General features: G+C 43.2%; 1 protein-coding gene across 2 annotated transcripts; it reads left to right on the top strand.

Moving 5' to 3' along the window:
- The first annotated feature begins 273 nt into the window (after positions 1–273).
- On the top strand, positions 274–14,193 carry LOC142885940 (guanine nucleotide-binding protein subunit beta-4). 2 transcript variants are annotated; one of them, XM_076022759.1, is made up of 10 exons: positions 274–490; positions 5,454–5,659; positions 5,992–6,030; positions 6,582–6,688; positions 8,543–8,606; positions 9,319–9,481; positions 10,339–10,405; positions 10,507–10,708; positions 11,295–11,511; positions 12,591–14,193. In XM_076022759.1, exons 2-10 carry the CDS (start codon positions 5,603–5,605, stop codon positions 12,695–12,697), a joined length of 1,023 nt encoding a protein of 340 aa, XP_075878874.1. In that variant the 5' UTR covers positions 274–490; positions 5,454–5,602; the 3' UTR covers positions 12,698–14,193. The 2 variants fall into 2 exon arrangements, with proteins under 2 accessions (XP_075878874.1, XP_075878872.1); XM_076022757.1 differs by lacking the exon at positions 274–490 and having other exon boundaries at positions 4,103–5,659.
- The last annotated feature ends 431 nt before the right edge of the window (positions 14,194–14,624 follow it).

Below are 14,624 nucleotides of genomic sequence, written 5' to 3'. Positions count from 1 at the left end.
CCTCAGATGAGGGGGCTAACAGACGGTACCATTCTGGCAGTAGATTACACAATCCTTTTACAAATGTTTACCCAAGTTTTAAAGTATACGGTTTCCGGAGATTTTAAATGCCACATTATACTAACAAAAATAATAATAACTGTGCTCGGCTTTGCTAGTTGCATTAGCTTTATTTTCCACCAGCGAATCGTTTAAAATGTGTAAATACGCGGCGCCGCGCACCCCTCGGCGTAGGCTGTTGCCATGTTCCCACTTGTATGGGTGTGGTGATTAGCTTGCTTGGAGAAAATTTCTAGTCCAATCTGACCCGGAGTACGCCTCGCCTCTGCTACAGTAAACCGATTAAAATTGCCTTGAAATTAACGCGTCTCCCGTTACAATTACCCCCCCTCGCAGCCGGGACCATGCCCGTCGTGTGTGAAAACAGGTCGGTGTGACTCGTAAGAGGAAAAGAGCGACAGCGACGATAAAACGTGCTTTTTTTCTTAAGGTAAGACTCGCAATCTCGTCTTGATATTTTAGCGGCGTTTACGGCTCATTTCCTGCTTCGCTCGCCCCAGATATGTTAAGTACACTGTGCCGAGGTTGACATGCAAATGTGTCAGTTAGTTGTGATATTGAGCAACAGCGTGATGTTTGCCTTCGACATAGATGTCCCCCCGGCTACAAGAGCCTTGTCTCTTTCTTTTCTTTATTTAAGCTTTTCCTTTTGTGGAAGATTAATGCTCTGTAAACGCGGCCCTTTTTTTTTTTTTTTTTTTTTTTTTTTGCTTGCTGTCAAACGCTTCTCAAGCGGAACTACGGGGCAAACCCTTCGACCAGAATTCCTAGTTTTGTTTTTTGCTTTTTGTTTTGTATGTACTCGTCTTTATCTTCGTATATTTCTCTGTGTTACGCCCTACGTCCCCCTCCCCCTCCTTTTTCCCTTCTTTTATTAAATATACATGCCAGTCAGCCGTCATTATACGAACGGCAACCGGCAGCGTGACGGGCTACGACGCTCGCGCAGACTGGCGCCCCTGCCTGATAATGCCCGTGGAAACGGCAGCCGATAATTTCATAAAAAAAAAAAAAAAAGTATTCTTACGATGCTCGGTTTCCTGTTTTTATTCCCACCGCAAACGTCTCGTATTCACTTGTTATAAAAGTTAATTTGGCATTCTGTCAACGTGCAGCCCAGAGGCACATTTTCGTGCCTCGTACGCTGTCATGATCCAGCACAGCACCATGTTGAATGCATATTTTAAAATAATTTTTAAAAGTTGAATTATGTTCAGTGTTAATGGTTATCATTAAGTTTTCCATATGCATACGTAATAAACACTACACTACTAATAAAAACTTCTTTATATCTCATGCTTGTCTTTGCTCTTCCCTCTGTCTGGGATTTAAAAACAGAAAAGGAAAGCTTATTTAGCCCTCTGTTTACAGGCTCCTGCAAAAACATTCAGTATGACAGACAAGTTGGCCATGTGCCTTGCTGGGGGTCTTGTCACCAACCAGGGAGAAGAGTCTTTTCCGCAGAATTCTGATATATTTTACAGCTGTTGTCAGTAATACTTAACAATTATGGAGAATTACGAGTGTTTCTGTTTTTGAGAGAAATACACTGTTAAAATGAATCACAAGATTCCAGAAAAATGAATAATAATAATAATAATAATAATATAAATGTTTTGTCAAATGTAGCTCTTTTGAACAAATGGAAACCTAGCAAGGTGGGGGTAATTCAAGTTTCAGTTTTAGGCAACAGAAACATCTGTTTAGAATGAAGCCCTTATCATCCTAATGGATATCGGTATCAAACAGGAATTTTTTTTTTTTCCCGAAGATGCAGCCATGCTATTCAACTAAAGCCTTTGTTTCACATAGACATTCCAGTGAGATCTTAAGTGGTCTTGTAAGATTAACAAGCATATCACGGACTGAATCGCAAACAGACTTGCTTCAACAAGTTGTATGAGGCCGAGTTATTGCCATGTCAATTGGTAATTATTGGTGACTACATTATGTGCAAATTCAAAAGAAAATTGTCATGTGTAGGTGGGGTAAAACCCATGGTCTAAGTAGGTTGTGCAGACATTTCATATTCACTTTGATGTGTGTCTGTTGGTTCTGTGCAATAAAACTTATTAGATCATTCAAATGTTATAGATCTGGGCCTGGCAAGACTCGAGTCTTTGTCTTTAGTCTGTTGATCTTTTCACCTTGTAGTTAGTGTCACTTGAAAAAAAGAAACTATGCATATTTGGTTTTGTTGGTCATTTATTGTCTGTAGGACAGCATTCAGAAGATGAACCAGCACTTCTCAGCAACTCTGGACTGATGAACCCCGGCCACAGGGAATATAACCTGTAGATTATAGTAAATATTCCAATAGACAAGGAATAGAATTGAGTTGACAAGAAAGAAGCGCTTGGCCACTTACCTGACTGGAATCTAACCTGGTGTTTCCTCCATTCTCCAAATATTTGAAATAGTCAATATGCTATGTGAACAAGTTTACACCTGGTGGAACTGGCCTACTTCAAGGTTTCACTTTTGCCGGGAAGTCCATGGAAAGTTTCCAGGCATTTCTCATTTTGTCCCAAGTATGGTTATTTGTTTATGGACTGAATATTTAAATTAAAAAGCACAACAAAATCCAATAGATGTTAGACATGTTTAAATGCAGACAGTTTATAAGGAATTTTCTAATAAACTATTGAGAGATTCCAGACAGTGAAATCCTAGAGTAGTTCACCCAAAATTAAATTTTCACCCTTGAATTTTCTCACTGATTCAAGCTCTGGTGACACGTTACTGTTTTGAAGTTTTGTGGACAGAAAGAATACACAATGTGTAACACGATAAAAGAGGATATGATTAAATGGAGGGAGATAAAAGGAGAAAGGAAAAGAAGATGTTCCTATGGTGTTTGTGTGGTGTGTCCTGATGACAGGAATATCAGAAGGCCCATTTGTGTGAAAATGACGTGTATTGCTGGTTTTAAGTGTTAATATCTACCGCAGCCTGTCATACATGAGAACTAGGTACATATTGCGAGGCTCAACATGGAGCTGGAGAGAGATCAACACGTCATCTACTGATGTTCATTGGAACTAATAATGGAGTAGAATAGAATAGAACGCCTTATTAATCCCACATTCAATATCCAACATCCAACAAAATTTGCAATAGGCAAAAAAGAAATTAAACAGAACATTCCTAATAATGACGACAGTTACTTTTGAACCAGAATGAGGTCCAGACAGTGCATACGTAGGCCTGTCACAAGAGAACTTTGTTGCAATTGGGGACTCGTCTTAGTTCTGCGTTCTTGTGTACGCACCGTTAGTGTGTAAAAACAGACCCGTTGACGTCCAGGGCGCCGGGGATTCTGACCCTTCGGGTTCTCCAGCGTCATCTTCCATCACTTGTACGTCCGCTCCCCACGTGATTCCCCTTCATGAGCTGTTCGACGTCACGCGGAGAAAGACACGCCAGGTTGTTTGGTCGCTCACGAGACGCTTTGTGCGGCGTGGGTGATTGATTAGAGAGGCCGGAGTCACAGCCGTCGTCGTGGAGAACCCCCGTCTGAGAGGCTCTTTTTTGGTGGAGTTGCGTCAGCTGCGAGGAGCGAGTGACGTCTCTCGCTGAGCAGCTCAGAGCAGGCAGCGACAATGCAGAGGCCCTGAGACTGCGAGACACAGCACTGGTCTCTGTGGCTTTCTGTGCACAGTGCTACAGTATCGGCCTCGGCATGCGGCTATAGGTCAGATACACCAATGGTGGGTAAACTAGGACCTGGGGGCCATATGCGGCCCGTTAAGCTTTTTAATCCGGCCCGCCAAATTTAAAAAGAAACTATATTAATAATAAGTAAGCTGTTTTTCCTCAATCTTTTTCTGTGTTTTAAGAGTTATTTCAATAAAGAACTAAATACCGTGGGCCTTCAAAGACTCGCTTTTGTTCATTTCCCAATTGACATTAAAGCACTTGTTTTTTTTTTACTTATCCTATGATATTTTTCTCTCCGATGAGGTGGGTCACCGAAACACTTCATCCATCTCCTCGTGCTTTGGCTCCTCAGAACCCTTTGTGCCCCACCACTCAAAAGGTTTGCCCATCTCTGATATATACATTGCCAGAAGTGTCTGCACCCCTAAGTGGATTCGAAATTATTTTATTTTGGAGAGTCTTTGTCATCAGAATGTTGAGGTTGAAGTTAACAGAATATTCAGACACTTTGATAGGTTGCACAAATGTATCTTGGGCTTCAAAACAAAATGATTATTTTTTGAATGTAAAATCAGAATGAATTATGACTCAAAGCGGTGCAAGCAGGTCTTTGTCGTATGGCGTGTTCTCCATGAGTAGGTCGAGGTCCCTTCTGTGTGACAGAGCTTTTCCAGTCAGGCAGAAGACTCAGTGTTAAGGGCAGCATCTGGACCTTTTTTTATTTTCTTTCTCTCTCTCTCTCTCTCTCTCCCTTGTCCGAATGTTGCTGAAACTTGATTAGTGTCATTAGAAACACCTGCGTTAGCCAATTAAAGCAAAACATGGCAGCTGTGACAGAAGACATTTCTGTCCTACTGGAAAACTACAAGAGGGGATTTTCTTCGGGCAGTGACGTAAATGAAATCATCCTCTGCGCGTCACTGTCTGGAAGTGTGTTTAGTGTGATAGCGCTATTGATTAGTTCAGTTTGTTTTGTAATACGTGGGGCTGGAAAAGAAACACTTTTTATTTCCTCTAGAAAGAGAATCAGTCGTCTATTGCGAACAATGGTTTTTCGTTGAAGGAAATGTAACATTTTTAATGTTAAACCCTGATTTCCTGCATAGAGGAGGACGTGCTGCTTGTGTAATAGTAGGAGATGGAGCTGAAAATGAAATCCGGAAGGGCTGAGCCTCTGGTCATCCTGCTGCAGACACTCAGTTGTATCGGTGCTCCACCCTCGTCCACCCAGCCAAGTGTCCTCTGAGGCCTGCAAAGGATGGAGGAAGTGCAACTGGCACGTGTTGACTCAACACTAGACGCCAGAACAAACACACACACAACTCCCCCACCCTCCCCACAAACCCCTCTCCAATCGTATCAACATTCTCCGTAATAAATCATCCAAATCTGTCCAGAATGCACAACTGACACGCTCAGTTGCACGGGCGCTGATGCACGCGCGCACTGTCGGGGGCGCTGCCGAGCAATGCGGCCGCACAAAAGGCAGATTGAGTCGGGAAAGGTCAGACGCTGGCTCAAATGGCCTTTTGAACCAGACGCTGGCGGGGGGGTGAGGGGTGTTTGAAGAGCTAGACCACGCCCCCTGCAACCCTCAGCCCCTCCCAACCTCAGCCCCGCCCCCTGCGCCTCATCCTCCTGACAGGATACCAGTGTGTTTGTGTGCGTTTGATGTGATCTGCTTCCCCATTCGCCTGATGCACTCATAGTATTTCTGCATCTCTGTCTTGCAGGTGTCAGCTGGTCGAGTGCGTGTGTGCGGGTGTGCGTGGGTGCGTGTGCGTGTCTGTGCAGGCACGTGTGTGTGTTCCCCCCCGCCCCCCCCCCCCGGCTTAATCAGTATTTGAAGCATAGCGCGGCCTGAACACGACACGGAGGGACAATGAGTGAGCTGGAACAGTTGCGGCAGGAAGCCGAGCAGCTACGCAATCAGATCCGGGTATGACAACACTTTTGTTTATATGCTTGGGTGTGTGTGTGTGTGTTTTGTGAATCACAGCTCTCCAACCTTTGGCTGTGACTCAGCTTTGGTAAAGTGCCATGCACTCTGGTGCATTTTGTATTCAGCCTTTTTTTTTTCATGCTGTTGTGTTTTTATTATTATTATTGTTATCATAATCATTATCATCATTATTATTATTATTATTATTCAGTATTATAATTTTGTTGGTGTATTTGTGAAGAGAGCCCTGTCGTTTCAGTGGCTCAGTGTGTCAAGAGGAGATTGTTTTCTCGGTCAGTACAGTCATACAAGCTCGTCTTGTGTTGCAGGATGCCAGGAAAGCCTGCAGTGACTCCACTCTGTCACAGGTGAGTCAGCTCAACAGGTAACGTTCAGACTTGAAGTGTGATGTAGAAATGTGAGTTTTAGGTGTCTCTCATCCTAGAGTGTGATCAATAAAAATACAGTCAACACAGGCAGTTGAACAGTGCGGCCGAAAGCAAAGTGCTGCTGCTGCTGCTCTCTATGGTTCTGTTGCATTCCATAATACAACGCTTCTATTTCAGCGCTTCAACTGAGATGCAACCAAAACGTTTACACATTTGTGTTTCTCTCCTCTGACTTTGCAAAGATACAACTATCAGCAGCTTAAACATGTGCACGTAATGCTATCCAGCAACTTGAATATTGAGCCACTATACCCCCAAACGCAGTTACAACCTCTCTAAAACCTCTTGCAAAGCTAGACTGAAGTGGCATCGAAAACGTGCGCTGTCGGCCCTCTCAGTCTCAGCTCAGCTGTTGAACGGCTTGTCCTATTGTTGGGTTTTCTGCGCCGGGAATCCACGGTGGTGTGTGTTTGTAGTGCCAAAATGTGTTTGTAGTGTCACCGCTGACACTTCTTCCTGTGTTTTGGCAGATCACAGCTGGTCTGGACTCAGTGGGCCGGATACAGATGCGGACGCGACGCACTCTCAGGGGCCACCTGGCCAAGATCTATGCAATGCACTGGGGCAGCGACTCTAGGTAGGAAAAATGTGGCTCGCACTGTTTTGAAATAGTCTGTGATAGGTAAACATGTTTGTCTCCTCTTCGTTTCAAAGTTTTTACTCTATTTGGTTTTATTGTTTCTATTTATCATAGCATGTTTTTGACTGTGCGCTTGTTGAAGCGTTCGTTCTCTCTCCGCTGACCACTGACTCTGTTTGTGGTGTTGGTTTCTCTTGTTCCCTCAGTAGTTTCTACTCAAGGCCAAAGTTTTCCGTGAACACACTTGTAGGATATGGTTCCTTTGGGGGAAGGGCAAGAAACGAGAAGGAAAAAAAAAAAAACTTTACAGAGAGTTAAATGTTGGGAAAGTAGATGCTGCGAGTTGTAACTGTTGCCTTTTGTTCCATTTTCTTAACATCTGTGGGCTTCTGGTGCGCCGAGGACATTTTTGTTTTTTCCCTGAGATGACACCAATGGGCAATACGGTGGCTAATCACCCTTAAATATATCATAGTTTTTATAGATTCATGTACTCACCAACAGTGTGTCGGTTATTCCACAAATGTTGAATAGGTTCCGAATTGAAACTCCCGCTGACAATTTAACCTGAAGCAGCAATGTTGAAAAGTAGTTAGTAATTGATTTCTGTGCTTTGATGTGTCACTCTGTTTCTCTCTGTCCATCTGTTTCCCAATGCAATGCACTGGGGCAGTGACGACAGTCCCAGGTGTGGGGCCACACTACTGTTACCACCACCGCTGCCGCTGCTCCAACTAATATTCTACTAATATGACTAATGCCACCATAACAGACCTTTAATATCGGCACCTCTACTACTCTGCATCCTTCAGCCATAGCACTGTATGACTGTCTAACTTACTGCACAGTATTGACATTTGCTGAGCACAAAGACTGTTAGATGTTATCTTAAATATGCAGTTTGTAAGATGGAATCCTTTTGAACGCATTTCTCAGTGATTCTGATTTAAAATCATCAAGTGATTCTTTATTTCAGTCTTATTAGCTTTGGCTCCGAATAAAATCTTACAAACTGCTTTTTTTTTCAGTTTCTGCAATTGTCAGCACCAGCTAATATCTGTCAGTGCTATATTTTTTCCTTTAGTATGCATGCAGTGTATGGATCTTTGCCGACATAAAATGTATTTATTTGAGCTTTAATTATAACAAAAACCAAATGAAAATCTCATGAAATCTGGACTAATTATTTCTCTCTTGTAAAACTGGCAGACGATGATGCACACAATGTGTGAATCATTAGGTTTTTGCTGAGTGTGTATGTGTGTGAATGAATTGTCCCTCCATCCTCTGGATGACCTTGCAGGAGGCCAGTGTTTGTATTGTACACAGCCGGTGACATTTTAGCGGGATGGTTTTTTTTTTACTCTTGATTGTAGCACACCACCAACAAACTACTTCCTGTCCCCGGAGAGATGAAAACACCAGGCTAAGAACGGGAGGGGAGTGGCTCCAGCTGTTCCTTCTGGATTCTGACTTGAAACCGCTCCCTGCTCTGTCGCTCGTCCCCCTGCCTGCCCGTCTCTGGGTTCCACCAGCCATCCGTTCTAAACCTTTTCCAACCCTAGTCAGGCTTCTTTTCTTCTGTTTGTCTAGTCTTTTAAATTAGCGACAGGATGTGAGTATTAGATATTAGGTGGAGTGAAGTGGACATTAGAAGTTGGGGAGGGAGGGAGGAGTAGGAAGCCTAGGCGGATTCCATTACTGAAGGGGATTTTTTTGCTACCCTGCAGCAGAGTAGCTGAGTTGTCTCATTGTTTCTCTTCACATGCAAACACCACACACACACTGATGGGTTTTTGCTTCTTTTTTTTACGTGTGCGCGCCTCATTTAATGCCAGTGCTTCTCTCCAGGTTACTTGTCAGTGCCTCGCAAGATGGAAAGCTCATTATCTGGGACAGCTACACAACAAATAAGGTATAATTATTGATTATCTGTCAATTTAAATGCTTGAAAAATTCTATGTTCAGGATTGGAGATAGAATTTACTCTTCTTTCTACTGAAGTAATTACATACTTTTATCCATTTGCTGAAAAAACAACCAATGCCTCACTTCCACTAAATTCTATACAAAAGGATGTTACAGCTTACATTTGTTCATTTCATTATGCTTTGATTTAATTTTCTTTGTTACACTCTATTCAGGGTGCTTTTTGTCTTTGAATTTTTTGTATGTATGTATGTATGTATGTATGTATGTATGTATGTATGTATTTATGTATGCATGTGCTGTGTATATGTTGTGTAGGTCTACTGTATCTATGTGGATATATAAATATATACTTAACCAAAAAAATGTGACTTGTAATTCTGCGACTGGAAGTATTTCAGATTCTTTTTCAATAAAAAAAAAGTTGGATTTTTTTTTTTTTTTAACCAATTATGTGCATACAACACTCACATGTCCACATAATTTAATGGAAATTGTCTATTAAGGCAGATTTTCAAGGTCTTAGCATCACATCCACAACTAATGGCATAAACCAAAAAAACAAAACATTTTTCCATTAATCAGTAATATGATGTGTAAGGCTTGATAGGAAGGAGACTTGAAACCTTTGACCCCTCCCCTCCCCCCCAGCCCCCAACTGTGTTTTTATTAATCCCCCTGCTCATGGCGTTCCCCAGATGCATGCCATCCCTCTGCGCTCGTCCTGGGTGATGACGTGCGCCTACGCTCCTTCTGGGAACTATGTGGCCTGCGGAGGCCTGGACAACATCTGCTCCATATACAGCCTGAAGACCCGCGAGGGCAACGTGAGGGTCACGAGAGAGCTGCCAGGACACACAGGTAGGCAGACGCTTGGCCAGCAGCGCCAACCAATCAGCTGCCTGTTTCTCTTCGAACAAACTGCTGACTGGAGAGAAAAGAAGTAGAAACTTGCAGTAGGAAGCTGCAACCCTCCAGTGGTTAATTAGGCCCGCTGCTATCAGTTATTTTAATAAATACAGCAGCATGAACACCAAACATTATGATGCAAATGCATGTAAAATGATTTGATGTATGTACATGACATAAAAGACATGTTGGAAGACTTTGACGTAATGTCACTATCTATCAATTGGAGTTCTGAAGGTGACTGTTAGCTGTGCAACGTACAGCAGCCCCACACTAGAGGCCCATGAATAGCACCACACCACAGTACATCCAATGAGCACTGAAATCTAGCCGAAACACTCATAGCAATAGAGTTTTGGTAATTTGATATTGCAAACCAGTTGTGAATAGTATTTACGTGACAACCCCTAATGTAAACGATACCTTGTTTTTAATGTATGAAATGGCTCTGCAAAAAAAAATCTAGTAAATTAATCTTAAGTATAGAGGATGAGATGTCTGAATCTTTTTTTTTATCTCTGCTCTGATTTGTCCCCATCTATGAATAGAATTGCTGTCAGTTGTGTAACTGTGAAGCCTAAAATCAAATCAAATCAAATCTGTTGTGCGACAAACGTCAAAAAGTAAAACTGAATGAATAGATTTAAAAAATCAAACTAAACTGTCCAGCTCATCAGGGGGAACGAGTTCCTTGTCAGGGTACGACTCTTGGTTTAAACTTTGACAGGGCAGCGCTGTAAAGAGAGATTAACTCTGTGGCCGCTCGCCTTGCTTTCTTTCTTTGATACGAAACCTCTGTCCATCTCCAGGTTACCTGTCCTGCTGCCGCTTTATCGACGACAACCAGATTCTGACAAGCTCAGGAGACACCACCTGGTAAAGACTCGCAGCTCCCGCCTCCGTCCGCACATAACAAGAAGAAGGTGAAGGGTGCTTGTTTTGTCACGAAACTCAAATCATGAACCCGCTTCTTGCAGTGCATTGTGGGACATAGAGACGGGCCAGCAGGCCACCACCTTTACCGGCCACACTGGGGACGTGATGAGCTTGTCTCTCAGTCCAGACTACAAGACCTTTGTCTCAGGAGCCTGCGACGCCACCTCCAAGCTGTGGGACATCCGCGACGGCATGTGCAGGCAGTCCTTCACCGGACACGTGTCCGACATCAACGCTGTGACTGTGAGTACGGACGTGACGTCGTGGCGAAGGTATTCGATTAAATAGCTGAAAACACGCACTTTCAAGTCAAAATATTAAAGAGGTGAGAGGCCCAGACATTCCAATCAAAAAAATGGACAACGGCCAGTGTCCATCACACCAAACAATTCTTTAATGATCTCACTGACAGGCATGTAGGACCAAACACAAACCGCAGGGGTGTCAAACTCAATTTAGTTCACGGGCCACATCGAGCAGAATCCATCCCCAAGCAGGCCACACCGGTAAAACCATGATATAATATTACCTTGAAAACTACAAGAACTTCAGATTGTTTTTGTTGTTTTACTGGTCGTGTTTCTCAGAGCGCTCTGCACTCCGCATCCACTGTTCTCTGTTTCGACAGAGACATTTTGGGGATCTGCTCTAGGTTTCTTCCTACAGGGGACTTTTTCCTGGCCACTGTCGCACCTTGCTTGCTCTGGAAGGGTTCAGTTGGTTTGGTTTTTTTCCCATTGTACAAAGCGCTTTAAGATGTCTTTGGATCTGATTTTATGATTGACAGTTCCAGAAACGGTCTCTAATGCTGCCATTTTTCTCCCGACAGTTCTTCCCAAACGGGAACGCCTTCGGCACAGGCTCGGACGACGCCACCTGCAGGCTGTTTGACCTGCGCGCCGACCAGGAGCTGATGATGTACAGCCACGACAACATCATCTGCGGCATCACCTCCGTGGCTTTCTCCAAGAGCGGCCGCCTGCTCCTGGCCGGCTACGACGACTTCAACTGCAACGTGTGGGACACTCTGAAAGGCGAGCGCTCAGGTAAGTCACCTCTGAGGAAGTGTGGAGAGGAATAAAATATATCAAAAAATCACCCATACAGCCAAATATTACTTTCCTTCGTACTATGGTATTATTCAAGGATGCCACAAATTGATATTCGATGAATGGAAAATGAAAATTATGAATAAAATGACTTGAATTTTAAGTCCACTAGATGATGCTGGTCATTCTTCATAAGGTTGGTCGACTCAGTGGTGGTGAATACGAAAGAGGATTAGAGCCACAAGAAGGGAAAAAAATATTACAGGAAGGAGATTTTTAGTCAAGTTTTCATCCCGAGTTTTAAATTGAAATTTCGTGAATAAAGTCACGTGAAATTTTGTGGAAAAAAGTCGATGTAAAAAAAAGACACAATTTTGCAAATTAAGTCGACGAAAAAAAAGACAATTTCTTGAATAGAGTCGAAATTTTGTGAATAAAGTCACCACAAATAAAGTGGAAATTGGCGTGTAGACTGGATGGATGGTGGATTAACCCAGTTACCCACAGTTACATGAAAACTGGCGAAAACGGAAGTACTTCGCTAGAAGACATTTTGACTTACTTCATGTTGACATTAATTGCAAGATTTAGATTTTAGATTTTAGTTTTTATTCACGAAAATGTGTCTTTTTCACGTCAACTTCATCCACGAAATTTCGACTTTGATCTCAAAATTTCAACTTTATTCTCAAATTGGAAACTTAAAAAAAAAAAAAATTACCTTCGTTTTTTTTCTCTTCTTGTGGCCCTAATCCTCTTCCGTAGGGGAAAGGTTTGGAAAATACAAAGGACAAGATGGTAACACAGATGTATTTGTCACATTACTGGTATTGCAGTATTTTAATGAACTGACTTTTGCTATATCACATCCTCAGTCCCTCATGGTTTCCACCCTGTGTCTGCCAGTATAACCATTACCGTGTACTTCCAGTGAACATGAATATCATAATTAGATCACGTGATGTGTTCACCACACCCTCTGAATCCTCCGTCTTGTTTTGCATCTTCTTAAAAAATAATCTTAATTTCATTTTCTCTTCTGTTATTTTTTTTGTTTTTTGTTTTTTGCCCTCTAGGGGTGCTCGCGGGCCATGACAACAGAGTGTCCTGCTTGGGAGTGACGGAGGACGGCATGGCCGTGGCCACCGGCTCCTGGGACAGTTTCCTCCGGATCTGGAACTAAGCGAAGCGCCGTTTGTGCTACACTCAATCACTGCCTGCCCCACGAAGCCACTCCACACCTGTCAACTCATCTGCGGGGGGCCGGATCTGCGGTGGGGTCACACACTGTGTCTGCCAAAATCCTCTCCAGTCTAGCCACCCTCCCTCTTCCTCCTCCTCCCTCCCCCCGCTACGCACCTGTGAGAAAGTACTAACATTTTCTACTTTACAAGGGATGATTGTTTTGTTTAGTGTCTTTTTTTTTCCTCCACCCACCACCACCCAACTATTTCACAGAATCAAAAAGCAAGAACCTTTGAGTAGAATCATCTGATCAAAAGTCATAAATAGTTAAAGCTTAAAGACCCGGAAGGAAAAAAAAAAGATAGATTTCACCCTGATAATCGTTTTCCAGAGGGCAGCGTTTTGTCACCTGAACAACTAGCAAGATGAGCATCGGCGTGTGAAATGTAAATGTATATATAAAGTTAGTATATATGTATAGCATTCGGTGTATATATATATGCATTTCATATGCATATATAATGTGTATGTACAAATTTTTGTAGTTAATTTCACAATTTTTGCCTTTTTGTTTTTTCTTTCTTCTTTTTTTTTGGGTGGGAGGTGTGGAGGCAGGGATTATGTTTGAATTGTACATACGTTGCGTTACTACACAACATGATGCCACAAACACTGTGTAAGTACCAGACTGTGTGTAAGACCATTTAGACACAACAGTTCAGTTTGCTCTCTCTCTCCCTCCCTCCACGTTTAAACTTCCAGCTCCTGTCGCTTTTAGTCGGGCTAAAATCATCCGCTTTTATATTTAGACCTAGCGTCGCTCACCTTTGCGTGTGCGTGCGTGCGCGCGCGCACGTGTGTGTGTGTGTGTGTGTGTGTGTGTGTGTGTGTGTGTATTCTATGCGGGTAGCATAACTCGCGCACCGTATGTTCACGTGAATCGCACGTGCGATTGATTTCTCACGTGTTTAAGAAGACACAATCCAGAGAGTCTTTGTGTGCGTGCTTGTGTGTTTTAATTGTATTTTTTAAAAGATAAATGTCGCACTGCTGTGGTACAAAAATGATGTGACATCCGGCTACAAAATGCCCCCCCCCCCTTCTTTTTTTTTCTTTTTTTTGACGATGGCGCCGCCTTTGCTTTATCTTGTGTGGATCTTGATTTTGAGGTGATTGGATGATGAATATATGGAGTCTGTGTCCATCTGTGCATATCAAGGAGCAAAAGTCTTGCAACCGAGAATCAGCCGAGGATTTGCTCCTCGCTCGGTGCTGCGAATCAGCTCCTCCCCCCTCCATTGGACTCCTGAAGTTGTCCGGGTGGTGGCGGGAGTATCGCAGCGGTCGACTGATCAGCTCTGAGGCGAAATTGTAAATGGACAATAGGGACAGAGAAGAGACGGAGAGCCTTTTTGTTTGAATCGTTTGTTCATTTCCAAACGGAGGAAAGAACCAGTCCTTTGCCTCGTCGTCAGCGTGTTTAACCCGAGTGGTCGCGTGGAGCTGAAATCGCGTCGGCCACTCTTAAAAATCACTCCAGTGCCACCACGAGCCTGTAAAAAGTAAGTAAAAAAAACAACAAAAAAAAACATTACTGCGAAGGAACGAACTCTTTCAGTTGGTCTGTTTTCTTTCCTGGTCTTTTCCTCGCTTCCGAAGGACGTTAGGGACTGTTAAGCATCGCTTGCTAGAAACGTGCACGTAGTGGAGAGCTAGAAACGCAAATGTGAACCATCGAGCACCCATAGGTGGTTCCTCTCCAGTGTTAAGTGCCCTGATTGTTTTTGCTTCTTCTGTCCTTTTGGGTCTCGGTGAGGCGTGAGTGAAAAGGTGGGGGAGAAAATGAAAAAAAGAATCCAGTAGATGTGTGCGAGTTGGACCTATCATCAGCCGTCTCAGGTGCCTGTCTCTCCAGGGTGTGAACG

The sequence above is a fragment of the Nelusetta ayraudi genome, unplaced genomic scaffold, assembly GCF_046127955.1.
Source record: "Nelusetta ayraudi isolate G7.1 ecotype Tasmania unplaced genomic scaffold, CSIRO-AGI_Nayr_v1 ptg000013l, whole genome shotgun sequence".
NCBI classification, from domain to species: Eukaryota; Metazoa; Chordata; class Actinopteri; order Tetraodontiformes; family Monacanthidae; genus Nelusetta; species Nelusetta ayraudi.
The sequence above is the reverse complement of the archived record's forward strand: the minus strand, read 5'-3'. Positions and strand labels throughout refer to the sequence as shown.